The 27,246-nt window shown below is 36.8% G+C and overlaps 1 protein-coding gene and 1 pseudogene across 3 annotated transcripts; one reads left to right on the top strand and one right to left on the bottom strand.

Moving 5' to 3' along the window:
• Window positions 1-4,895: 4,895 nt before the first annotated feature.
• On the bottom strand, window positions 4,896-9,874 carry LOC121315878 (annotated as a pseudogene).
• A 7,335-nt stretch (window positions 9,875-17,209) lies between these two features.
• Window positions 17,210-26,572, top strand: LOC121315877 (pre-mRNA-splicing regulator WTAP-like). 3 transcript variants are annotated; one of them, XM_041250433.1, is made up of 8 exons: window positions 17,210-17,384; window positions 18,964-19,001; window positions 19,098-19,153; window positions 19,248-19,306; window positions 20,057-20,190; window positions 22,505-22,683; window positions 25,089-25,243; window positions 25,484-26,572. In XM_041250433.1, exons 2-8 carry the CDS (start codon window positions 18,972-18,974, stop codon window positions 26,026-26,028), a joined length of 1,158 nt encoding a protein of 385 aa, XP_041106367.1. In that variant the 5' UTR covers window positions 17,210-17,384; window positions 18,964-18,971; the 3' UTR covers window positions 26,029-26,572. The 3 variants fall into 3 exon arrangements, with proteins under 3 accessions (XP_041106367.1, XP_041106368.1, XP_041106369.1); XM_041250434.1 differs by having other exon boundaries at window positions 17,210-17,531; XM_041250435.1 differs by lacking the exon at window positions 17,210-17,384 and adding an exon at window positions 17,557-17,578.
• The last annotated feature ends 674 nt before the right edge of the window (window positions 26,573-27,246 follow it).

The raw sequence follows: 27,246 nt of genomic DNA, 5'->3' as shown, positions 1-27,246 counted from the left end.
AAGAACAGTAAACAAGAAATTATATTTTGTTGTAAACTGAACATGGTTTAAATGTGATTAGTGATGTGAACGTATAATATCATAATATCATTCAATGTGAGATCATTGCTTTGATATTTTAAAAAAATGTAATTTTTTTTTACATTTAAATTTTTTTTTTTTTTTTTATCATTTTGTGAAAATATCAAAATGCCTTTATATTTGATGGGTTAAAATTAAGTAACACCAGAAATGTCTGCATAAAATATCAGTTTCACACAAAAATAAATTAACCAAATGCAATATCGACATTTAACGAAACAGGAAAAGTTACACATGGTGTAAATGTTTTATCTGTCTACAATATAAGGTAGTTTGTATCTTGGTCACACAGAAACAGAAAAACTAGGAACAGTGCAAGAGTTTGAAAATTCAGGACAGATGTTGACCCAGGAAAGGCCAGCATTCTGTGTGCATGAGCTGAAAACAATAACCACTGCATTGTGGAAACAGGGCAGAGTATGGTCTAAAGTATTTGCCTTCACTTACGCCAGAGGTTAACATAAAATAACATAACATCAAGTCCCTATCTGCATGTTGGATTAAAATAATTCACCTTATTGAAATTCACCAGAATAACTTCATCACGGTTGTGGCAAAGAGACTTTGGGGACTTTTATGTTTGAATATTTTACACTAGGTTAGATTACAAATTAAGTTGAATTTATTAAAAAGTCTTTAGTCCTCACGACTTGCATTTACTGAATTCTAAGCGCTTTCTATATGGTGTAAACCAGACGTACATTTAATGGGTAAATAGATTAAACGGACATTTTAATATTTTGATTTGTATTACATGTTATATCTGTATATTTTACTTGTCTTTTTGTAAATCTAGTGCTGCTGTACTTCTATACATTGGCTGCTCTGTTGATTTGACCGGATGACGCCCTGGGTAAACAAAAGCAACGCCTCCAAGAAAATTTGTAAAAGTACAAAGTAGAACACAACCACTGCCCTGCCCAGAACCTGAGTCCCAAAAAACATGTATAGGATCATATTGACAGATCACACTTTGGAGATCTGCAGGGATTGAAGAAAGTACTGCTGGTCACCTGGCAAACCGGAATGATTGATATTAAATTTGATTCCAAGTCAAGGCATGTCTGGAGCCATTCCCAATACAAAGCGGAACATTTGATGCCTTTTTTCCAGTGCCAGCTACATTAGCTAAAACAGAGTAAATCTATAAAGAAAGTAATTCTCCTGCAGAAGTCTGCACAATACATTATATTACTTGTGGTTTCTAGATTAGCATGAAACTAATCTACATACAGGATCAAATTGCACTATATTCTACCTTTGAAGTCTGATGAAAATAAAACTGATAAAAAATAATTGATACCAACTTATGCTGCAGAATCAGTCAGACAGTGAGTGTGAAATAGTTCTAAATCCATTTAGCAGTCTTGCTCCCCCCAGATGTTAAAAGGCTGTAATTTTTAAAAGAACAGTGTATAGTCCACAAAACCAAACCCTTTTTTTATCAGTTTTATTTTTTAATATTTTAGCTTTTTCTACACAACGGGCTAGGAATAATATTCTTTAAATTTATATAGCGCCTAAATGCAGAGCATCTCAAAGCGCTTTACAATATAAAACACAGTAACAATAAAAACACAGCAACATGTGTTGTAAAAACACAGTAGGTACACAGACAATACATATTTTTAGCTTAAAATATAAAACAGAGTGATCCAAATTACAATAAAACCTAACTGATGGAATGCCAATAGATAAAAATGCATTTTGTTGTTTCTTAAAAATATCTATGGTTTTAGAGTGCTTGATTGCCTGCCTGATAATAGCAAAATGTTCCATCAGCCATGGAATGAAGCTTAGTTCTGGGAATTCTTAACAAATCAGAGGTCGCAGAGTGCAAATTACGTCCAGGAACATCCTTTAACAGGTCTGAAATGTAGCTAGGAGCCAGACCGTTAAGGGCCTTTTAAGTTAACAATAAAATGTTAAAGTCAATCCTGCTCTTAAGAGGCAACCAGTGCAAAAAAGCCAGAACTGGAGTGATATGTACACACAATTTGGATCTAGTTAAAACACGAGCAGGGGAATTCTGCATGTTCTGTAGACTGCCTAGAGTAGCTTTTGACGCACCCACAAGCTAGGCATTGCAGTAGTCAAGTTGGGAGGAGACAAAGGCGTGCAACAGCCTCTCCACATCAAATAGGGAAAGAATAGAACGGAGATGGAAAAAAGACACCTTAGTGACATTATAGGCATGAGACTCAAAGGTTAAACTAGGGTTGAAAACCACACCTAGATTCCTGACCTCAGAGCTAGATTTAACTTCAAGCCCACCAATCACAATACTGAAACAGTCGCAACTGCTCAGTTGTCAGGGAGAGCCGAGCAGCATTACCACAGTTTAACCAGAGTTTAAATGCAGAAAATGTTGCTGCATCCATAATTTAATTTGTGTCAAGCAGTGAGGAAGAACAGAAACAGCCACGTTTCAGGTGTAGTCTGTAAATATATTTGTGTGTCTTCCGCATAAGAATGGAAATGCCATGACAACGTATCATCTGTCAAAGTGGCAGCATGTAGCTATTAAATCAAAGGGGTCCCAGTACAGAACCCTGAGGCACACACCTGTGGATACCGGACTAGGGTTGGATGAATAACCACCCGTTGAAAAGCATTGCTTTCTATCTGACAAGTAAGATCTAAACCACCGTACAGCAGTGCCAGAGATGCCCACACACAACTCCAAACGGCTAAGAAGAACAGTATGATTAACAGTGTGAAATGCAGAACTGAGGTCTAACAGAACCCAAATGGAAAGTGCATCAGAGTCAGCTGCCAAAAAGAGATCATTAACAACAAAAGAATGTTAAAGTCCATACAAATGCTTAGAATTGCAAGACCGGTGTTAAAAAATAAATAAATAAATAAATAAAAAAGTAGGACACACAATGTTGCTCAACCAATTATGCTGCGTTTTGACATTTTGGCTGACCCCTCCCTCCCTCCCTTCCCCTCCACTCTTAATACATAACAGATTGCGAGAGATCGAATGACGCTTGAATTTAGATCTCCTTCCCGACCTGTGAGGACACTAGAAAGAAGGAACACAGTAACCGTAAGCAAATGGCAAGACATTCCATAGGGTAGGTGGAAGTCGGCCATTTAGGAGGGGGGCTGAGCTACAGCACCCAAGCTCACTGACCCAGACGGTAGACAGCGTGGCATCCGAGGATTGGAGGAGCGGATGTGCTTGTTAACCTAGGGGTCATGGGCGAGGGTATAAATAGGAGGCGTAGCTTCAGTGATCGGTTCCTTTGCATATGGTTATACGAAACGACCTAGAAGGAGCCCATATTATTGAGACCAAAAGACGTGAGTGTTGTCAGTCAGTGTATGAACACTGTGTGTCTTATGTTGTTTGTCTTCTCACTATAGACTACTAAACACGATCTGGAGCTGCAGCCGCAGGCCAGGGTAAACCTGGATGTCACAAGTCACCTTTTCCACTACAGGAGCTGTCTTTGCACCACTAGCACTAAAATCACGCACTGTCGAAACTGTGTCTGTGTTTGTGTTTTGTGTGGGTGAGGAAAGATGGGACTTTTTGGTTGCGGGTCAAATCCGTGGGATTACAAACAGGAGTGATACACGCCGCTGTACCACTTCCATGATTGTTATTGTTTGCAGGTTGTTGCCTCAAGGCTCTGGACATTATAATCATAAATAAATACCCTTTCACCTGTGAATCGTTTGTCTGTGTGATTAATCTGCACTGCACTGCACTCACCTGCATCCATTCACAACTTTGCCACGCAGATGTTTATAACAAATCAACAATTTATAACATATTAAAAGAAAACAATCAAGTTAGCTGTTAGGATTTCTGGACACACGTACTGTCATCTAGAATCATCATGAAATTTGAATAGTGTATGTACATTAGAGACCAATATAATAGCACGTGTTATCTGCAGATAAACAGTGATACCAACAGGTCAGGAACAGAACATTCACACTTAATCTGCTTAAGAATAATATTATCAATAAGCATACATATTTTCCAGAAGAATCATCAGTTAATATTTAATAATCTCAATAGGCTGATGGAACAGAAGAGACCAGGGCTATAATAACACTTGTTAAAATAAAGCAGAGATATAAAATTTCTCACAATGCAGGCCAACATTTTGCAGGCTCGTTTATCCGGCTGCACTAATTCACATTTGTGTGTGTGTCAACAAGCAAAACTGTAGCCCTGATCTCATCATTGCCTGAGCTAAAGCACAATACCACTGCTGATCATAGAAATACAGATATACTGGGCGTCTTGAATATAGTTCTCCTTTAATGTCTGTATTTGTTCATTTTTTTGAAAGGTACATTTTAAAAGAACAGTCCTTTTTTGTGGACCAAAGTCCCGTCTGTGTCAATTTCTGTCCTTTACCTGAGTTAAACCTATAGGAGATATATGTGTGTTGGCTAGGACTACTAGCATTTCACTCCAATTACCAGTAGAGTAAACTGTAGACCAATAGCACCACCTACTGTCAAGTTACAATACAACATGATAAACATCTTATTCCACCCCTCTGAATTTCAGGAGCATGCTCTGCATTTTGTTGTAGTTGATCTACTTTGGCATTCTATCTGCACCCTGGTGTACTTGATTTATTTGTTTAGCTTAACTCAATTGTACCCTCCTAGGATCCCCTTAATTTAAACTGCTTGATAAACAATATTAAAATGCTAACAGAAAAGACCCACATCCAGTGGTATTATCAGAAAGCATCGAGTCACCTTAAAACCAACTATGATGATCTATTAGTAACGTTTTATCAAGACATCCAATATTTTTAGAAATAAAAGCACATAACTTTTTCATTCGAGAGATAAGATCATCCCCTTTTATTTTATTAATGACAATTCAACTACAAAAATCATGCATAAGGAATTCAACAACATTTGACTTATTAAAACATTTTAACATCACATGATAGACTACCAACATTTCAAAACCAAGCTGTACTCATACATTCAAGCTAGTTAAACTCTCTTGCAAAGCACTTTCATTAACCAGTAATGACTTCTTTACCTGGGCAAATAAGTAAGGATTTGTGCGTTTGAACTTGAGTTCTAGCAAAAAGTTCACAGCAACATAGCGATGGACATTCGGATTAATTTACTTCTTTGCAGCCTGGAATCTTTCAGCTACATTTTCCCAGTTGACCACATTCCAGATAGCTTTTACATAATCAGGCCTCACATTTTTATACTGCAAGTAATAGGCATGCTCCCAAACATCAATTCCAAGCAGAGGAGTGAGTCCTGTAAAAATTAATACATACAAAAATCAGGGCAGAGTAAGGGCTTACAACTGAAATATAGAGTAAAGCAGAATCATCAAAAGCAAAATATGCACACAAAACCCCAGCATAAAATCATACTTTTCTGAAACACATCCAAGTTAAAATAAAGGGTAAAAAAAAAATGACGTGTAACTGTGCAAAACAAGACTAACCTGTTGTTCCTTGTAGAGGGTCCTGATTAAGGCAGGCAGTAATGTTTAGTCATCCACTTTCCTTGTTAAACCCCAGCCAGCCCCAGCCTGATCCCTGGACACCAACAGACACTGCTGCTATCTTCTCCTTCATTTTCTCAAAGGAGCCAAAATCACACTTGATAGCTTCCATAAGCTCCCCTGTTTATCACATAGAAAGGAAAATTAATAGTAGAATAGTTTTACCCTTCTGAACACACAGATTTCCCAGTCTCTATTAAAAAGGTCCAATCTAAAAGATACAAAAAAAAAACAGGAACGCCCCTGCCACTGATATATTTCTTGTTACAGGAACCTTGCTAGCAGAGGTGCAGTTGAGTTGGAGCGCGCCGAAATACTGTCCCAGTACTATTTTCTATAGGCAGCAGTGGTGCCGCATAATGGGCAAGTAAAGTCAAATTACTCATATCTGCCACACAACTCTGAGTCAGTCAGTAGTCCTCTTGATGCAATGAAAACTGCATTAGGGACGTATTCTATTTTGAACTATTTCTTTAAGTAGGCAAAAAATTTGACAGAGACTGTAGACACAAACACAATCAAAGCTCTTTCGTGCGGAATCCTCTCAGCTATGCTAAAACTTGGCCCAGACATCATTGTTCTGCCACTGACACACACGCATGCACAAAGTATTCTGACAAGACTGAAAAAGACACTTTTTGGAAAATACTTGTAGAAATTAGATAAATGCATTTACTATATGTATTACTAGAAGTTAAGTATACAAATGCAATTTGAATTCATATAATAATTCTTGTTTTAAAAATTTATTTTAGTAGCGTTCTGGTACCTTCAGATTTAGGACTACACCACTGCTTGCTGGCTTCCCCTGGCAAATACATTTGTATATGTAAGATTACAATTCAGGTCTCATGGGTTTAAATTAAAAGATAGATGATTTACTAGGCTCTACTTGACAACAGATGTTTGTATGTTAGCAAAGTAATAATTATTCCTAATGAATTTATTTTTGAAGCGCTGAGGATCTTGTAAATCAGCAGCCATTCCACCTTGTGCTGTAGGTAAGATAATAGACTCTTCAAAAGCATCACTTTCATTTTCTCATTGTAGTAGCACCCCAACTTTCTGGGTCAAGTCCATCAGGTACATGAACAAGTTGTGCCATTAGTCACAAACTGTTTCCAGAGTTTGGGATTTTTGCCACTGATGAAAAAGTTACTAAATGTTGTTGATTTCCACCTGTTAACAGAGGCAGGTGAGTCATTGGACAAAAAATATTTTCAAAACAAATGTCCTTTGGTGGTCTAACTAACTCATCACTTTCAATCATATACACCTAGTTTCACAGACCGTGACAGCACTATTCTTGGACTTGTATCTAATATTACCTTAGGTAGGAGTCCAAGATTAGCTCTGCGGCCTAGCCAATATTGATTAATGGAACCTTTACATGTATTCAGCATTGTGGGGCTGATGTAAGAATAGGCGCAGTGCAAACAACTGCGGCTGCAAAATCCAAATTGAGCTCAAGAGCAATGCAAATTACTCAACACGCCCAAATAATAAGAACATAAGAAATTTACAAACGAGGAGGCCATTCGGCCCATCTTGCTCGTTTGGTTGTTAGTAGCTTATTGATCCCAGAATCTCATCAAGCAGCTTCTTGAAGGATCCCAGGGTGTCAGCTTCAACAACATTACTGGGGAGTTGGTTCCAGACCCTCACAATTTTCTGTGTAAAAAAGTGTCTCCTATTTTCTGTTCTGAATGCCCCTTTGTCTAATCTCCTTTTGTGACCCCTGGTTCGTGTTTCTTTTTTCAGTTCAAAAAAGTCCTTTGGGTTGACATTGTCAATACCTTTTACAATTCTGAATGCTTGAATCAGGTCACCACGTAGTCTTCTTTGTTCAAGACTGAATAGATTCAATTATTTTAGCCTGTCTGGTCACTCTTCTTTGCACTCTTTCTACAGCAGCAACATCCTTTTTGTAGCGAGGTGACCTGAACTGAACAGAATATTCTTACTAATGCATTGTACAGTCTTAAGTCTTAAGTCTTAAGGTCTTACTAATGCATTGTACAGTTTTAACATTACTTCCCTTGACTTAAATTCAACACTATTATAATACATCCGAGCATCTTTTTGGCATTTTTTTATAGCTTCCCCACATTTCATTGTCTGGATGAAGACAATGTGAATCAACACAACTCCTAGGTCACATGATAATGATGGTCGCAATGAGGGCCGCCTGTGCTTCAGGCTATTTAGAAGCCGCACTTACAGCCCAGAGGTGAGTTAAGAATAGACAGCAGTAGCCACTGTATGAGATTTGTGGAGCAGGAAAATCAAACTAAACAAAAGAAATAAGATCAGAGGAAGGGCAGGAAAGTCCTCTTGGCGCACGGAAAAGAAAAGTCTGAGGAGGAGTTGAGAGTCCTTATGGCTGAAGTCACAGCATGAAATTTAGTTATTTCGAAAAGCCTAAGCCAACATCAGTTATGCTACCAAAGAGGCCATCTGGTCCGCTATAGTAGAGAAAGTCAATGCTGTCGATGTTACCAGGAGGACAGTCAACGAGGCGATGAAAAGGTGGCAGGACCTACTTCGGCGAACAAAAGCAAAACTGGCAAAAGCAGCAGGAACAGGAGGATGGCCGCCATCCACATCACAGCTGACACCGCTGGAGAGGCAAGCAGAGAGGACAATCCATCCCAAATAAAGTGACCCAGGGTTTGAATATGCAGGATCTTCTCTGTCTTGCCCTCCTCCAAAGGTTTTCCTGCCTGTTCTCAACAAGAGAAAATGTTTGCTCCTGCTTAGTATTCCAGATCCCTGACCAATTCCAAGCTCTTTTCTTCACTTAAATACATTTCAAGATCATTTCAATGGATTAATGATGTGTGACAGGATACTCACCGACCCCTGTGCATATTTTATTTTTTGTGTTATTTTGTATTTGTTGTATTATTATTATTTAAAAGGCATGGTTTAGTGTGTTACTGTTATTAATGTTTGCCAGCCTGGATGGGGTTAAAATACCCCATCCAGATAAAAAGAATGGGAGAGAGATGAAACTGTTGCAGGTCTGTGTTTGTTTTTTACTGTTTTATTTGGACATCATGCCTTTTGTTAAATCTTTTATTAATTTTATTAAATCTGCACACCAGCGCATTCATTGACTCACAGTACTGTTTATTTCTTCGTCGTCTGACGTCACCACCAAGCCATCTAGCCACATGATGGCAAAGTTCTTATTTGGTAGCAGGTGCAGAACACCTGGTGAAAACCATTCTTACATACGCAGCATTCTTAGGGGCCGCTAAAGTCCCACTTTACGCTAGCTAAACGCGTTTTTTGGCAGCAATATGGGTGTTTTGCAGACGCAAATCACTTTGCACATACCCTTACATCGGCCCCTTTGTTTGCTACAACAATCTTGCAATGCAACAGTTTAAACCATGTGTTTTTTTTTCAAACAATTCATGATATCAACCAATAGCCCAGTTTTAGTGAAGGTATTTTTTTATTTACCTTTTACTTGCCTTGTGGTTCTCCACCACCACTGGGGGAAAGGTTAGTCCAAAAAATAGAGTGATTGATGTTACCACCGCCATTAAATTTCAAAGCAGGCTGCAAAGCTATCTGTGCTGTAACATCACCTAAAATAAATAAAAACACATGTTTATGGTATATTGCAAAAGGGACAGTTTGTCCTCTTGAGGACTCCCCCCCAAAACTGTTTCCATATCCTAATCTTCTTTACGTCCCACAAGGAATATAAGTAAATGTACTTCTGTTACCTCACAATAAACAACTTAAAGGTGGTCCTTACCCTTGGCTAGTGCCCCTTCATATTTCTCTTCTGCAATATTCAGATTGTCAACATATGTTGCATGATGCTTGCTGTGATGTAGTTGCATGATCTCTGCGCTAATGTGGGGCTCCAGTGCACCATAATCATAAGACAGGTCAGGCAGAGTGTGCTTCTGTCTTGAAGTGACATGGCTTAGAGCTGGACTCAAATTGGTGGCACGTCTACAAAATAAAAAATTGATTTCTGAATCCTGCAGCCACCTATACATCCATTTCCAATTCAATGTCCTAAAAGTTGTATCTATACAAACTCATTAGTAATTCAATTTAGAGTTGATGTACAGTTCAAAATCCTCCTAATACATTGTACTGTCAGTTTTGGAGTCAAGATCAGGACCTACACAGCATTCTGAAGGCCATGCTGAGGATGGGAGCAGCCTTTTAGATCAAGGACAGGATCCTCCAAACTGAGGTCAATGTCAAAAACGTACTTTAAGACAAAGTCAAACATTAATTATTATTAGCTTAATAAGTTGCTGGGTTCCAAAAATTATAGCGTTACACGTCCCCACGTGTTGCTAGAAGTGTTTAAATAGCATACCTGTAATTTTTCTTTTCATTATTAACATCTGGACAACCTTTTACACTTATAACTTTAAAGTCTGTTAAAAAGCTATTTTCAAAATGTCCTCTCTAGTGCACTGATAACGCAAGGACTATTGCCCACATTGTCAAACATGTAACACAGCAATAACGATCCATTATATGGTACAGAACAGAAAAGCCAGATACTTCAACAACAGGATAATTCTATACTCACGTTCTGTTCACTACCGGTACCCTCTAAAAAACGTATGTTAGTGAATAATACAAAATAATTTATGAACTAGTTATTTGTGAAAATAATGTTGTAAAAATATTTTTAAAGTTTAAGATTTTTTTATTTGTTTAAGTACACATTTCATGTTTTTTTTAGTAATAATCAAATACAATAGTTGCAGGTCTCCTGGTGCCCATTTAATTAAAAAAATATATGTATTGTTTAGTACGGTATATGATCCAAATACTTTAAAACAATTACAAAAAAAAATAATAATTACATCTTCATTTCGTTTTACCTTTCTTTAAAAAAATATCTACATAAGATGGCAAGACAAATCTCTTTTTAATTTGGTGACCCCTTACATTTAACACAGAAATAAAAACATCATAGAATGATAAAATATTATATTTTATCCTGTAAAGTTTAAGAAAAAAAATAGACAAGATAAAGATTAATGCTAATTGTTGCATACGTGTGATAGCTATATAGGGTATTTTATAATTATTTTACTTTATCAAAGCCATTAGTTTAATAGAAGAAACACAACACATTGCAGCAAGAGAGATAAATGTCAGGGCTCGAATTACTGAGGGGCTGGGGGTGAGTCGATCCCTTTAAATTTCTCTAAATATCACTTAAAACAGAAAGGAACCTGTTCAAACGTGTTAATTGTATGATGACAGTTCCTGCCTTGTCTATGCAGTTTTTCAGTACCAATCAATGATAATAAGAAAGCGACTCCTGACAATCTGAAAACTTCTCTGCGCATTTTACATGGGCTAATGCTTATGCTTATATTAAGGAAGAATAAACAGTATTCATTTTGTAAGTGAAGAAGTGACAACATTTCATTTGATCAGAAAAGGAATACAAATTAATCTTATCCATGTCGCAGCCTATACTGTTGACTGTCGAAACATAAACTTCAGCCAAGATCAGCAAAAAAATTAGCCTTTGTAAAATGCATAGTTATCTCATTTAGACTGTCAGAAGATGCTTTCTCGTGCTCATTGATTGGTACTGAAAAATGCAATACAATTAACAAGTTTTTAACAGGTTCTTTTCTGTTCTAAGTGATGCACATCAGCTTATAGCATGTTAGGGGGCACTTGGAATTTCAGCTGTTCTGAGAAACTTAAAGGGTTTGCCTACGTGGATTACTATTTACTTATCTACTCTGAAAGGAAATTCCTTTTTCTGTAATCAGGGCAGCTTCTAAACAAAACTCAGAAAAGCTGATTAGTGGGATTAATTTATTGCACACAGTCGTTTATTTAACACGTCACCTTTAACAATAATAGTTTAATAGTAGAAAGGACTGAAAAAAATCTTAGTATCTATTAATCACGGCACCCTAATGAAAAGAAACTACAATAGAAGATAATATACAGAACAAATACCATGTCATATTAAATGGTAAGAAATGAACTATTTTGGAAAAATAATAGATTCTATGAAGTAACCATTTAATAAATAGAAATATTGAGATATTCATACAGGAAGGGCCTGGTTTGCAGACTGGATGGAGTGCATAGAAATAGAGATAGAGATTGAGCAAGATGGAAAGTGGAAATCAAAGAGAGAAGATGCAGTTTCTTAGGCAGAAAAGGAACTAGATTTGCAACAGTAATCAGCAATGAATAGAATCTCGGAATTTGATATTAATGAATTGCTACTATATAATGTAATAACTGTACTTGAGAAGACATTAAATTACAAAGACAACTAGAATTTGTTAGCAACTTTATGGCTTCCAATGTGTTATCGTGAAATTTAAGCATTGCGATTGGCTGCTATCCATGTGACCAATCAGTTTCATTCAGTTATGGACATTACTTCCCATGTGCTTCTACTATTCTGCAAAGTTTCAAGAGTTTCTGTGCAAAAGTGCTGATGTTATGGAACTTACAAACTTTGAGTAAAATGTCAATATGGCCACCATCCATGTGACCAATCAGCTTCATTCATTGGTGTACATTACTTCCTATAGGCCTCTACAACTCTATTAAGTTTATAGGTCTCTATATGTGTTCCATAATAACCATGACCCTATCTGCACTCTCTAAAGAGTGATAAGCAAGTTTTGCATTTCAACTTTAGCAGAGGTCAGAGGTTGTGGGCAAAGGCATTTTTTGATAGAACATACATGGGTTCATATGTTTGTTCTATAGTAACTATGACACTGTCTGCACTCTCAAAGGAGTTAAGTAAGTTTTGCATTTGACCTTTAGCTGAGGTCAAAGGTCACAGGGCATATATAACATTTTGTGTTAAAGCACACATTTCCCTAATTAAACAGAAGTACGCAAGGCAGTGATAATCTATTATAAAAAGAAAACTAATAAATTAATGCACCTCAAGATTGCACTTATTCATACTGATAAAACAAGGAAGACGTTACTTGGATCGTGGTAACGTTATAGCTAGCTATTTGCTCCTACTAGGTGTTCCTTTTTAGTGTGGGTGAAACCAGGGTTATCGTTATAACAAAATAATCTCCATGACAGATCAAATTAGCATTTTACAGACACCGAATAAACTTAATATCATGTTAGGTCATTGTCTTGTTATAAAATCATTATGTTTTTAACAGTTATTTCATTTTACTTTTGGTCTATAAAATAAACCATACCTTTAAATTGCATCCATGTTGTTCTGTACTCTAGGTATGTGTACTTCACTGTCCAATACGATTTGCATTGTGTGCCTTGCAAGTAACTACATGGGGCGGTACAAACCTCAGTCACCTATAGTGAAGCTCTATTAGCAATGGTTTACTGCTCTATGAAAGATACTAATAATGTACTTGTTAAAAAAAAATTAATACCAGTAATTATGTACGTGTTCACTCAGGGTTGGTCATAAACTGCAGCGTAAGGTATCAGAACAATGTTACTGCATAAAAAACTTGTAGCAAATTAAGAGTTTTGGGTAGCAAAATTGATATGCAGTCTATATAAAAATCACTACACAACATTTTCAGGAAATTGGGTATTGCAGACCTGTCAACTCTCCTGTATTCACAGGGAGTCTCTTGTATTTTGGACCCTTTTCCTGGACATCTCCCGGGACAGTTTTTCGCCTGTATTTTGCTCAAAACTGTAAACCCTGTTATGTCAGCAAACCTTTGATGTCTGCAAAATTCATTGCCGGTGTGTGGTTACTATAATCCCAGTCTGTACTTGGCAGGGTTTAGGACCCAGGGGAGTCCTGTGGCAGGCATGCAACTTTAAGCGAGGTCAGAGGTCATTGGCAAGGGCATTTTTTGATAGCACATATATAGGTTCATATATGTGTTCTACAGTAACTATGACACTGCACTCTCTAAAGAGTTATAAGTTAGTTTTTCCTTTGACCTTTTGGTGAGGGCAGAGGTCACGGTCAAGGACATTTTTTGATAGAGCATATGTGGGTTCCTATATGTGTTCCATAGTAAACATGACTATCTGTGCTCTCTAAGGAGTTATAAAGCTAGTTTTGCAATTTTCAGACATTTGGCTGACAATATGGTTGCCAAACCATGTGACCATTCATTCTTTCGTTGACATTAATTCCCATAGGCCTCTACTACTCTTATGAAGTTTCATCACTCTACCACATTTTACCATAGATAAACAATGCAATATATGCAAATTGACCATAGCTAAAATTTGACTGGTTTGTGGCGGCCATGTTTTTTGTATGTAGCAACTTGCCTTGAACAAACTTGATAGACAGCCTTGCCCTGGCTATGTATGCAAAGTTTCAGAGAAGAAGATGTTAGAATATTTTTGCCAAATCCAATATGGCTGCCAAACCATGTGACCAATCGATTTCTCTTTAACAAATCTAAATCTAGGGCATAAGGGTAGTCTGTGCCCCAAGAGTCACATCTCTACCATATGCGGTTTCAGAGAAGATTTTTTTGAATTGTCCAAAATTCTTGAAAAATCCAATACTGCCACCAAACCGTGTGACCTATGACCTTTATTTTCACTCCAACACAACTTCCCAAAGGCCTCTACCACCCTACCAAGTTTCATGAGTTTTCGTGCAACTGTGTTGATTTTAAAGCCATTTGAAAAAAAAACAAGGGCGGAAGAAAAAAATAAAAAAAAATAAAAAAACAACTTCCTAACAAAAACAATTGGCATCCCAGCCATAGGCTTGGAAGCCCAGGAAGAGAATTTATTCACAAAGAAATAAAGTTTAAGGATTTAAAAATCTGGTCGCCTTACATATAATGCATTACAACAGTGAGTTCTCTGTTGAGGCATTATTCCTTCCATTATTAACTTAATCCCTGGCCTGCTTCTACAGACTGTACAAACGTGCAATATAAATTGTATGACCTGTTGTGTAATATTCTGTATGTATCCCATAAAATTTTGTATCCTCTGATTATTGTACTATGTGCAATCAGGTGTTCGGCGATTCGTCTTCCGCACTTTCGCCACGATGTGTTCTGTTGGAATTCCGAAGTGAACACTTTGTTCTAATGTTAAGGTTAGGTTAAGGGTGAGGGTGAGGGTGAGGGTGAGGGTTAGTCTAAATTTGCATTATTACGGTACAGTGTTTTTTTGTTTGTTTGTTTTTACTAATCAAAAACCACCTGATTGCATATAGAACCATAAGCAGGTGATTCAAACTTTTATGGGACACAGAATATTACACCGGCATGAGCAACTTTATGGAACATTCCATTATTCGAACAAAATAGCCTGTCGTCAGCCTTATTGTTTAAACAGCTAGAATAAACAGAAGCTCACCTGCCCTGCATGTATCGGTAGCGTTTCATCTAAAGTTAGACTGCAATTGTTATCTGATTTAAACAAATAGTCTAGAAATTTAAAACACCTGACCTGAGGTTTCAGAAAAAACGACTTTGCCCCCAATAATTTAAAAATAGAATGTCATGCCTCTGTGTTGGATTCTTTCCTTTAATTGAAAATACACCCTTACCTGCCCAAAATACCGACTGTGAACAACATAGCTAAGCATATACTGTTAAAACAAAACAGATATTTAAGTATGCGGTAACTTTATAATCCTCCTCCCTCTGTCGCAGTGTAGTGACAACACAAGCTGCCCTTGAACTCTCAACGTTAACTGCGGGTAGGGTCAATTTATTTACAAGTACCGAAATAATAACAATCAGTTGTATTTAACCACGAGTAGGCTGTTTGCAACACAAATCCCATTACTTAACCATATTCTGCCTAAGAAAATATGTGCTTATTTATTGTGCATTTTCTCTACTATTTAACCACACCCCTTGTTAAAATGGTTCCTCCCACTCTATTTTGGTGGTTGTTCAATGACAGTATAGTCACAGGATGACATAAGTCGTTGTATTGTCATTGTAGACAAGCCCACCTTGTGCCAAGTAATTGCAACGATATATATATATATACTACTGCAAAGGCAGAGCACGAGTTATAAGCACGGTAAAGGGTAGCTAGGAAAATCATAATGTAGTAAACGGCAAAATTGCTGTGCAAATTGAACCTTGTAAACTGCTATAAACCAGCCTAATCCGACGCCGCTGGTTGTGCAACTCGCTTTTTAGCATCACTGTGTGTAAACAACAGCAGTTTTTATTTTATCTTGTCCCACACTGGGGATGCATATTCCTTACGAGTGAAATAGTGGAGGACAAACAAACACTTTCATTTTTAAGTGTTTATTTATGTATGTATTTATTTATTTGCCTGCATGTGAAATGAAATTACAAAGTGACCATTAACAGCTAGTCTAAATGAGGCATACTTTTCTCAAATTCTTATTGTGCACCATGGTTTATTTTTCTATGCCCATTTCTGAGTGAAATATCGACACAGCTGTGTGTAAACTACAATTTGGTATTAATTCACTGGAATCCCTAAATACAACAAATACATTAAACCGTTATGTTTTTCTTGCTAAAAGTATAAGTGGGGAGGAGTTACTACTGAGGTTATTGTAACATGTTAATACCATACGATTTTAAGTTATTAGTATTAACACATTTCTCTTGTTTACAAAATGTTTTCAATTACTGCTTTTAATCAGTTTTAGTAGGTTTTGATTTTTCTACATTATATTAACATTCAAATAATCATGTTATGAGCAGATTTTAACAGTTGGTCTTATTATTAAGGCAGCTTAACATAGTTTTGATATATGTGAGACTGGCCTGAATACAAATACAGGGGTGGCCTTAATATTGAAGGTGATTTTACATTTAAAAAGTGCCCTTAATTGTGAAATCAAAAACTAAACAACCTACAGAAGGGACTTGTTATGATGAATATATTTTAAGCCTCCATATAATTACTATTTTAACTCAAAATAACAGTTGACTATTTAAAGAAGCCATCCCATAATAAGCTAAATTATGAACACAATAGCTTGAAACCAATCTTACTACTAATAATGATTTAGAATGTGGTTTATTACAGAGTAAATGGGATTTAACTTGAATTTTTGTGATGTTATAAATTCTTCATAACTATTTAACATGCAGTAGTGAAGGAAACTTAATGAAATCTAGAAGTCTTTTCTCAATAATGGTTTAAAAGATCACAGAAGCACACGACATTTTTTTTTTTTTTTTTTTTTTAATTTTAAGAAAAACAGCAGTTGATTTATTGTATGATGTTTACGTGAAAATTATCATCAATTTGGTGTTTCCACATAACAAAAGATTATATGATTTTGGTAGCTTTAAATTATCTCAGGAAGCTTTAAAAGCTGTAAATAATACATTTAAATAAAAACATTGCATTGATAAAAAGCAAAAATCTGGACAGTGTGTCTAATAGTTATATTTTCCATAGCATTTGTGTAATTGTGTACTGAATGATTACAAGTTGTGGTGCGTTACTACATTTTACAGGGTAATTGCTTTTTTTTTGCAATGTTTTGTAATAATAAGGAGGTACAACAATATATCGACAGGCCACGAGATCTAAAGCTTTACCGGTGTATTCGTCAGATTCTCATCACTAAGGTTTCCCTGCTCCACCCCTTCTCAAGCCCTGTGTTTTAAAGCAGACTATGTGTGTTTGTCGTTATGCATGATGCTTTGCGGCGTAGTCTCCTCCTCTCACTCATGGCGGCGACGAAAGGAACACACAAATAACATTTAGAGAAATACGTACAATTTATACTCTCATTTTAATTTTGTTTTGTCACCCGCTGTAGTGTATCGGTCAGAGAGCGTTTCTAGTAAATACCGAGACGGGTTCGGTAAGTAACTATATGTTTAAGAGTAACAACAACAGAAGGGGAAGTATTGGTGTGTGTTCCTCTGCAGTCGGTTGCGGGAGAGTCTGGAGCTCTTCCTTCAGCGCCATTTTGTGGCAACAAAAATCTGCAAACATAAGAAACCGGCAGGTAACACAGAAATAAAGGCGGCCTCAAAAACGTATTAAATTGCTGAGGTGCGTAGGTTGTGCATAACAGTCAAACGTTATTCATAGCGCTGTAAAAAGGAGGTATGCGTTTTCTATACCGGTGTTGTTGTTTTGCTGCGTAAGTGGGAAGCTGGTAAATACAGACGGCGCGGTTTAGATGCTAACAGTGATTGAGGGACTTGAAGGCGTGGAGGGCGGATACCTCTAGGTGCTTCATTTTTAATTCTGAACGATTAAATGGAGGGAAGACTTGCAATCAAAGATCTCATTCTTCCAACATGTTGAAACATACTAATTCTAGATTAGACGTATCGGTGCCTTCGTTTGTTGGATTTGCATATTACGAAAAGTTGTACCGTTTTAGTGTGCGTCGATAGAGTATTTTACCGACGGAATGGAATTAATGTTTTTTCTAATCGAGGAGGGGTCCTTCGAAAAAGCGTCACGCACTTTAAAGTTTTACTAGTTATAACAGTGTAACTTTGTTACGAGGTTTGGTTTAACAGCGTCCCCCTAATCTATTGTATTTATCAATTATGGATAACTTGCTGAAAAGCTGTGAAAGTTCTCCAGCTGATCCGCAGCAATAAGCAGTATTTCTAATCTAATGTCTGTTTTGCACAGGGAGTAAACCTGAAGTCTCAGTAGGTTTGTCACATAACTAACACGACGACATAACAGATATAGCATCGTTTTTTCTGTAATATCCGTGATACCCAACACCTAGGAAAGAAGATATTTTGATCATAGCATCTGCTCAAAGTTTACAAATGTTACACAATTATGTTTAAATCGGGTTGTAACTTATTATATTTATACTTGAAAAAAATTCAGTATGTGCTGTAATGTCTCACACATTAACGGCTGTCTAAAGCAGGGATTCGCGGTCCAGGGGACCCACTGTGTCTTCTGGTTTTCATTCCAGCTAAGCTCACAATCACTTAACTATACCCTCAATTGAACTAATTTGCTTAATTAGACCTTTTTAATTATTTTCAGTTCTTAAACAGTTGCAGATTTCAAGTTACTTATAAAATGTTATAGCTAATTTGTTCTGCAACTGTTTCAAGAGCTGAAAACAAGTAAAAAGGCCTTATTAGGCTAACAAGTTTGTATAAAACGTCAAATTTATAAACATTGGAATTTAGAATACACATAGAGGTTAAGGCCTCCTACAGTACACATCCCACATATAGAACATATCTCTTATTATCTGTGGGAGTTTACTTGTGTTACCATGACCATGAATTGTTTTTGCAAAATGTCATGTTTTTACAGTTCACATTCTATGTCGGTTATAAATTATATAGCTTGATATTATAAAACACGTTTCTGCCAACAAAGTGGTTTATCTTAATCTGCAAAAGCCTGTTTAGTTTTGTTGTTTCTCATGGATTTTGCTTCTTCTACAGAGTTCAGAATGACTAATGAAGAACCTCTGCCAAAGAAGGTGAGTACATAAACACTATGGCACATATTGCATCATTGTTCAGTCATTGGTGAAACAAAATAAATAATAAACATTTTCTTGTATTTGATTGATTAGGTTCGCCTTAGTGAATCTGACTTGAAGACCCTGTCCAGAGAAGATCTGTGTGCAAGGTAAAGATGAGTTTCTTATGGATACAGTTTTTATAAGGACAGTCTAATAATGTAATTATAAAGAGTGTTAATCTTTGTATTTTTTTTACTTAAGGTGGAAACAACATGAAGCATATGTTCAAGTTCTAGAAGCAAAATACACAGAGCTCAGCTGTAAGTGTAACCATGTTTGCTAAAGTTTTTAGAATCCCCCTAGTAGGTTTTGATATTTTTTTGTCCATCTACTCACATACTTGACACCGATCATATTCAAGAAACTGTTTGGTACACAAATTTACAGACCTAACCTGAGATGAAATTTGCCACGACTTTGACTTGATTATGGGTATGGCCCAACACAGATTGTTTTTACTAAACCATAGGACCTATTTTTGGTAGCCACCAGTAGTTGAACCAAGGCTCACGTATGAACCTCACAGATCGTCTCGGGCAATGATTAATGTAGAGCAGATGGCCTGTAAAAGTTAGTTGGACTTTGGAATATGGAAACTTTTTAAACAGTAAAATAAACTAAGTAGCCTAAAAGTCTATATAACTTAAAATGACATTGGCAATATGCCTTTATACATAAACATTTGTGCAGCAGATTGGTTAAAACTCAATGTAGTGTTCTTTCAAATAATAAAGCACGCTTCTGTCTAACCTGTATTGTAATATATTGTATTGTGTGGTTTGTGAAATTGCACAAAGTATTCAGATGTAAAGTTTGAACTTGTAGTTAAGTGATAGTATTTTGATCTGACCCTTTTTGGGTCATAACTTAGACTCCAATGTGAACAACTAATAGTATGTGGAAGTAACCAAAATATGATTGTGTTGTCATGCTGAGAGGGAGCACAGTTAATATATATATATATATATATAAATATATATTTTTTGTTTTGTGTTTTGTTTTGCATAAAGCACCAGCAAATGATGTGACTGGCTTGAAGGAGTCTGAAGAGAAGCTGAAACAGCAACAACAAGAATCTGCACGGAGAGAGAACATCCTTGTCATGAGGCTTGCCACGAAGGAACAGGAAATGCAAGAGTGTACTGTAAGTGGTTGATCTTCTGACTTTTTAAAAAATGTTTAAATTTGGAATTGCCATTTATTTCTCATTTAATTCCCAGTTTGGGAAGCCCAATTCTTTTCTTTTTGTATTTTTATTATTTCAATCTGGCTCACCGCTGCCACACCCGCTCTGACTCGGGAGAGACGAAGACGGCATTTTGCGTCCTCCAAAACGTGTCGTCAGCCATCTGCTTCTTTCAACTATGCAGTCACCTCAGAGTTACAGCGTCGGAGGACCACACAGCTCTGGGCAGCTTACAGGCAGGCCCGTAGGTGCCCAGCCAGTCTACAGGGGTCACTGGTGGCGGTGAGCCAAAGACGCCCAGGACGACCTAAGCCCTCCCCACCCGGGCTGCACTCAGCAAATGTGTGACGCCCCCTTTGAACTCCTGTCCACGGTTGACAGTAGAATAGCCTGGACTCGCACCGGCGACCTCCAGGCTATAGGGCCGGGTGCGCCACTTGGGATCCCCTGTCTTATGATTAGTTTTAATGTAAAACCAATGTAGTTTGACTTAATTACTTCAACTGAGTTATTGTATTGTGTGATATAAACCAATTTTAAACCAATGTTTAAACAGACTGACACAGGCCAAACAGTTACTTCATTGTATTGTGGTATGTAAATCTAATGCGGACATTGGTACTGCAATGTATTTAAGCTATACATTATTTATAAACATACCATGTAAAAATGTTGAGATTAACTCTTAATAGAAAGTTTAAAAGATTGCAGTGACCAGGAAGAGAAGGGATGATGTACATAATTGGTTCTACCTGTTGTGAAAGCACAAAGATGTTTTCTGTAGCCTTGCCGCTTAAGCAGAGGTGTCAGAAGTCACTTTCTACAAACAGTTGTGCAAAGTGCAAGTTTTGAGAGATATAAAATGTTTGTTCCAGTAGAAATCAGTAAAAACTAACAGATGAAGAATATAAGTATCTGCAGCTTGACATGCTGTGTCATAACTGTTTGAGTTAAATTTGATAAAGGCTTCTGTTTTGATAGGTGTTTTTTATTTATTTATTTTTCCTTGTAGCATTAGGCAATTTATGACCTTTTTTATGGCAAGCAGTTTCAATATTGGGTAGTGTGGTGTTTCAGGGGTTCATAAATATGCCTGGGTTTACATGATTATGGTTAGGAGTTCAGATACATAAGTACACAATTTGCTAGAAAAATATATGCAATCTTCTTGGTTGACTTCAATATTTCTTTCTACAGTTCCTACAAGTTGTAGACAGATGTTTCGTGAAAGTAGAATTAACACTGTAGACACAACCAATTTCATTCTACATTTTCTAGCAACGTAAACCCTCACTGAAGGGTCTGTTTAATTATAATTGATGTATTGCTGCCTTTTGAAATTAAAGCATTCTTTGTACTATTACATTTTAATTAATCAGGCAATGTTTTTTTTAATATATAAAAGCAGCCCATCCCCTTTCAGATATTTTGTGGTTTGAAGGGATAAAATACTGTACATACCTGGGTTTTCTGCTAATAGCTGGGGGATTGTGGGGGTACTGCATTTTTTAATACTGTATGCAGCATCCCCTACCCTGCCCCTAAAACATTGTAAGCAGAGATAAACAAGATGTAGTGATCATCTGTGGACAAGAATGTACAGATATGTTTTCTTTTGGGTTGCATCAGCTTACTTTGGCAGGGCTCAGAATTGGAGGCTTTCTTGTGGTGTTTTTGTACATATGCTTTGTACAGATCTAGGAGTTTCTTGAGTTGGAGTGGCTCATACAACATTTAAGTTTTCCAGAATGACAGTGATGAAGTGAGTAGTAAAAATGGAAAGAGGAAGGAGGTTGATGCTTAAATACATAATTAAGATTGAACTGATTGCATTACATCACCATAAGCTAGTCTTTGAGAGACTCATCATATTAAGGGTGTTCGATTATAAATGTATACCTCATTGAATGCATTAAGCTACAGTTCAAACCAATAATTGAACAAAATAAATTAAACTTGGTACTGTGTGCAAAGCGAATGGTGTTTCTGTTTTCAAAATGCAAGACTTGCAGTCCTATGTGCAACTAACTAAGGCTATGCACTGCTTATGACACTTTTTTTAAACAATACATGATTCCCAGCTGCTCCTGGCATGTGCTATAGTAATAACTTACAATTGGTACAAAACTGTTGCCCTTTTAAGATAATTTCTACTGTATTGTACAAACAAGTGACTACTGTAGTGAGCTTGGCGAATATCTCACTAGCACCATAGTGTAATTTATGAATGTTTGACTTTTTCTGGTAATATGTTTTTCTTTCTTTTGCACAGACCCAGATTCAGTACCTCAAGCAAGTTCAGCAACCCAATGCTGCCCAGCTGAGATCTTCTATGGTGGACCCAGCCATCAACTTGTTTTTCCTTAAAATGAAGGGCGAACTGGAACAGACTAAAGACAAACTGGAGCAAGCCCAAAATGAACTGAGTGCCTGGAAATTTACACCTGATAGGTAAACAAATCAAATACTCCCCAGTCAAGACTTTCCTCACACTCCCACAGCAAGAATGCTATGGTGGGATGGCAAAAATGCTCTATTCACAACAAGACTCCGACTTAAGCCAAAAAGCCAGATTTTTGTACTGTCCAGCTTGTAATACTTAATATAAACATTTGTCAGATGAACCTTCTGTTTCAGCTTTCTCTCCCCTTGCTTCAGAGGCCTGAAGGAATCGGACTGTTCCGAAGAGGCGGTCAAACCCGAATTCAAATTTCTTCCCCTCCTATAATGTTTAGACACCTGGCTTGTGGTGTACAGAGGAAATTGAGTGAGGAACAAGTCAAATCTGTGTCTGCAGACTGAGTATGGAGGAAAGAAACTAGCTTAAACATGAATTGAACATATACAATTCCAGTAAAATGTAACTCTGGAATATCCTGTTCTCTAAATACAGCGCAAGTAACTCCTAAGACACTGGAAGCCAGTTTGGTAATAAGACTGTTGGCTTCTGGCTTGCTCATTGCGAACGGACGAGTCAAAACCTAAGAAGTGACTATTTTATAGAGGGCTCGTTATCCAGCTATGGTTAGATTTTTCTATTTATTTATTTAAGTTATATCTACATCAGTGTGAATTATTTTAACTCTGTAAGACTAACAAGTTTAAAAGCGCTCGAAAGTAGGTCTTTGTTGTAAACCAGACCTTTTTTTTCTGCAAAGACATGCTGTGAGATTTAAGTTAATGAGTACACATGTTGTTGTGGGTTTATCAAAGTATTGTAAATGTGAATAATTTGTCTTTTCTTTTGGGGGTGGGGGGGGGTTGCATTTAGTACAGGGGATAATGAAACCGTAAGAATCCGAAAAGATTGGTAAAAAGGTAATACTGTAAATTGTGTGGATTCTGTATTGCAATTTTTAAAATATGCATCATTTTATGCCAGGGTTGTGAAATCAAGATGTTTATGTTGCAAAGATACGCATACAAGTGCCTTTCATTATTTGTTTTTTTTGTGTCAAGGTTATCTTGTATGTTAAGTTAATTTTACATATTTCTAGTAAAGAATAGGGACATAAGGGGATTGGGCAGAATTGCAGTATTTTTTGATGCATTAGCTCAATTATGCGTTCTGTATAAAATTCCCTTCGGAGGTAACCATTCTGTGAGTGGGACACTAACACTGGAGAAACTGGAATTGCTGAGGGTTGGGTATTGCTTGATTGGGTTTCCTGTTACACAAACTGAAAATATGCAAACCATATTTAGCTTCTCAGTTATAAAGTTCCATCAGACATTGGTATATTTTGAATTCTTAATTGTAATGCTTTACAATAGATTGCTTGTTAAACACATAATGATTTGGTTGGATATAACTATGTTTTGAGAAGACCTAAAAATTCTACTAGGAGAAAAGGTTCAATATGAGTAGATGACTTAACGTAAACTCTTGAATAATGGATTTTTAATTTATTTAATTTTAATGCTTGTTTACTAATGCAATTAAACACACATTTTTACAAACTACCTTTAGGAATAGTTTGAATTTAAAAATCATATTGTTGTGTTTTAAACTTTAAATACCACTTTGAATGGTGCTTAATGTTGCACTTTGAACTTTCTTATGAATGCTAGATCACGAGTGCAGGGACAAGCACTTCCTTTTTCAATTTTGATTGCCCAATAGCGGAGTTAAGTTGAACCCAGCAATATTGATCCAGGTTGATGACTGGAACCACAATATAGAATTTCACATTTAATCTTAAACTTAAAATCAGAACTTGAATGTTGAATGCAGCTTTTACATTAAATGTTTTAATCTGCGTATTTCGGGTTTTTAGGGTGCAACTGAATGCGTTAACCAAATTTAGCTGTTTTAAAAACATAAATATGATGAATGGGAGCCATGTACATTGTTAAATTGGGGGGGGGGGGGGATTTTAAGCAAATTCTTTTCATTGAGTACATGTATAATATTCATATTTGACCATTAAGTGCATGTATCCCAACCTTTAACACGTTGAAGTCCTTTCAAAGCTTGGCATGTAAGCATTACAATAACCTTGAAAGACATTAAGCTGCAGAATAAAATGTAACTTGGGACAGGTTTTTTGTAAAATAATGGTAAGTAGTCTGTGTCTAAAGAATTGGTTTTTACAGTTCCAACCAGAAGCAGTGTTATATGGTATTGTAAGTGGAAGATGCTTCTATTTTAGACAATTAACTAAATTGGAATGTCAGAGTAATTCCTTTTTATATGTCTGGCTCTTCAGGGCAGTGTTATATACATTACAGAATATACACAAAGGAACTTGCCTCCTAACTTACGTCCTTCATAATAAGCCAGTATTTATGCATTGGATTTAATTTTTTTTTTTTTTAAAGTTCATTCTGTGATAATAGGTTCCTTTCCTTTACAGCCAAACAGGCAAAAAGTTGATGGCCAAATGTCGGATGCTTATTCAGGAGAATCAAGAGCTGGGGAGACAGCTGTCCCAGGGACGTATTGCCCAGTTGGAGGCAGAGTTGGCTTTGCAGAAAAAGTATAGTGAAGAGCTTAAAAGCAGTCAAGATGGTAAGATTCTGATTTGAGGGAAAAAAAAGGATTCTTAAAGCTGATGTCCTTTACATGGTAGCTTTTGTGAATGGCTATGTCTTAATATTAATTGAATTACAGTAACTAAAGTTGATTATACACTTCAGGCAGTATGTGCAACATGACGTTTCTGTTTCTGCATGATCTATAAAGAAATATAAATTATCTGTGACTTTTTGGGAAATGGATGTATTTATGTATTTTCTCACCTCTTTCCAGAACTGAATGACTTCATCATTCAGCTGGATGAGGAGGTGGAGGGAATGCAGAGTACAATCTTAATCCTCCAGCAGCAACTGAAAGAGGCTCGGCAGCAGATGGCTCAGCAAGGGCAGCAGCAGCAGTCGTGTGCTCCAGGCACAAGCAGGACTTCCTCTTCTGAGCCTTCTGGCCAGGCTGATGCAGCTTGCAAAGACAGAGGGAGGGTGACAAACGGACCAAGCAATGGCAACCCCTCCCAGAGGACTTCTGGGTCTGAAGAGGATTTTCCCTCTTCACCTGGAAATGGCAGTAAACTCACCAACCACTCTGAAGAGAGAATAAGCAGAGGGGGGAGCGGGTACATGAATCGTCTTAGTGCTGGTTACGAAAATGTAGACTCTCCTACAGGCAGTGAGAACTCTCTCGCTCACCACTCAAATGACACAGACTCCAACCATGACCCTGATGAGCCAGTGAGTGGGAAAGGTAACAGAACTGCGGGTTCTCGCCACGTTCAGAATGGTTTGGCCTCTGCTGTAAATGCACAAAGTTCAGTTTTGTAACATTCTTTACACTGCAACTTTTTTTTTTTTTTTTTTTTTTTATATAAAAGTATAGTGTCATTGAGTTTGGCTGAGGATAGTGTCGTGAAGTGTATGGACTAGGATGTTTTAAAAACGGGGGGGGGGGGGGGAATACAATTCTGCTTTCATTTATTTATTTTCCGCTTCATGATTCAGCTTCTTGATACCTCCTGCCACAGTTAAATTAACAATTACGTTGAACGTTGCTAAGCAAAATGGATACTTGTAGATGAGTTATTTTTATGATTTCATGTAATGAGAAAGTTGTTTGCTGCAAAACAAACAATAATGTCTAATTTTGTATATCCCAAATTGGCCCAGTGTGAGCATTCTTAACTTTTATTCCCAATCACATTTACAGTGGTGTTCATAAGGACTATACCTTTTCCATGCTTTTGGTCTAATGCTGCAAGGTGTCCTATAAAATAGTATACCACAAGTTATTATTTTTTGTCTTGCCATGTCCAGGTTGTCTAGTTTAATTGAACATAATGCTGTTTTTTTTTTTGTTTGTTTTGTTTTTTTGTTTATTTTTGCAACTCCATTGTGTGGTGTGTGTTTTGTTGTTTTTTTTTTTTTTTTTTTCCTCCTCTAGGTGAAACACTGTAGGAATTGTGTGCGTTGTTTTACAGTTTGTAGGAATTGTTGTACATGTTAATGCATATTAGCCAGACTCCTCCATGAACCCATTTCTCCTGTACTGACCAAACATAAATAAAGATTTTTAATATTGTTTGTGGCCTTTTTTGGCTTTTGTATTGTTATACACATAGGACTGAATCAAAAAGAAATCGGAGACTGCAAGGGAATGTATTTATTTGAAGATTTATATCTGCAGTAGCCCAGTCATGTTCACACATGCAGTACAGTGTGACTGTTCCTGTTTACTGTATTTGCCTACTGTAATTCAGAAAATGGGTGAATTCATTTTCTTCCAATCATATTTCATTACTTCTGAGACACACAGGTGACAACTGTTTTAAATACCCAGTGTGAATGATTGTTAGTATAATTAATGGCCCACCAAACATTTTGGAAATAAACAAGAACCAACTGCAGCCACATATTGAAAGTTTACCTAGTTATGTTAAAGATACAACACATTTTCTGAATAGAATAAAGACTAAACTTCTGGAGAAATAGAAGTTACGAGGAAGTTACTTTTTAAGTCACTGGGAAATTGATGTAAAAACCCTG

Source organism: Polyodon spathula, chromosome 5 (assembly GCF_017654505.1).
Source record: "Polyodon spathula isolate WHYD16114869_AA chromosome 5, ASM1765450v1, whole genome shotgun sequence".
Taxonomy (NCBI): domain Eukaryota; kingdom Metazoa; phylum Chordata; class Actinopteri; order Acipenseriformes; family Polyodontidae; genus Polyodon; species Polyodon spathula.
The sequence above is the reverse complement of the archived record's forward strand: the minus strand, read 5'-3'. Positions and strand labels throughout refer to the sequence as shown.

What these genes read in the sequence shown, in the direction of transcription:
- LOC121315877 (XM_041250433.1), top strand. Translation starts at nt 18,972, where the DNA reads ATGACTAATGAAGAACCTCTGCCAAAGAAG. An exon ending in AGGAAATGCAAGAGTGTACT is followed by an intron (nt 20,191 to 22,504) that starts GTAAGTGGTTGA and finishes TCTTTTGCACAG; the next exon opens with ACCCAGATTCAGTACCTCAA. An exon ending in TGGAAATTTACACCTGATAG is followed by an intron (nt 22,684 to 25,088) that starts GTAAACAAATCA and finishes TTTCCTTTACAG; the next exon opens with CCAAACAGGCAAAAAGTTGA.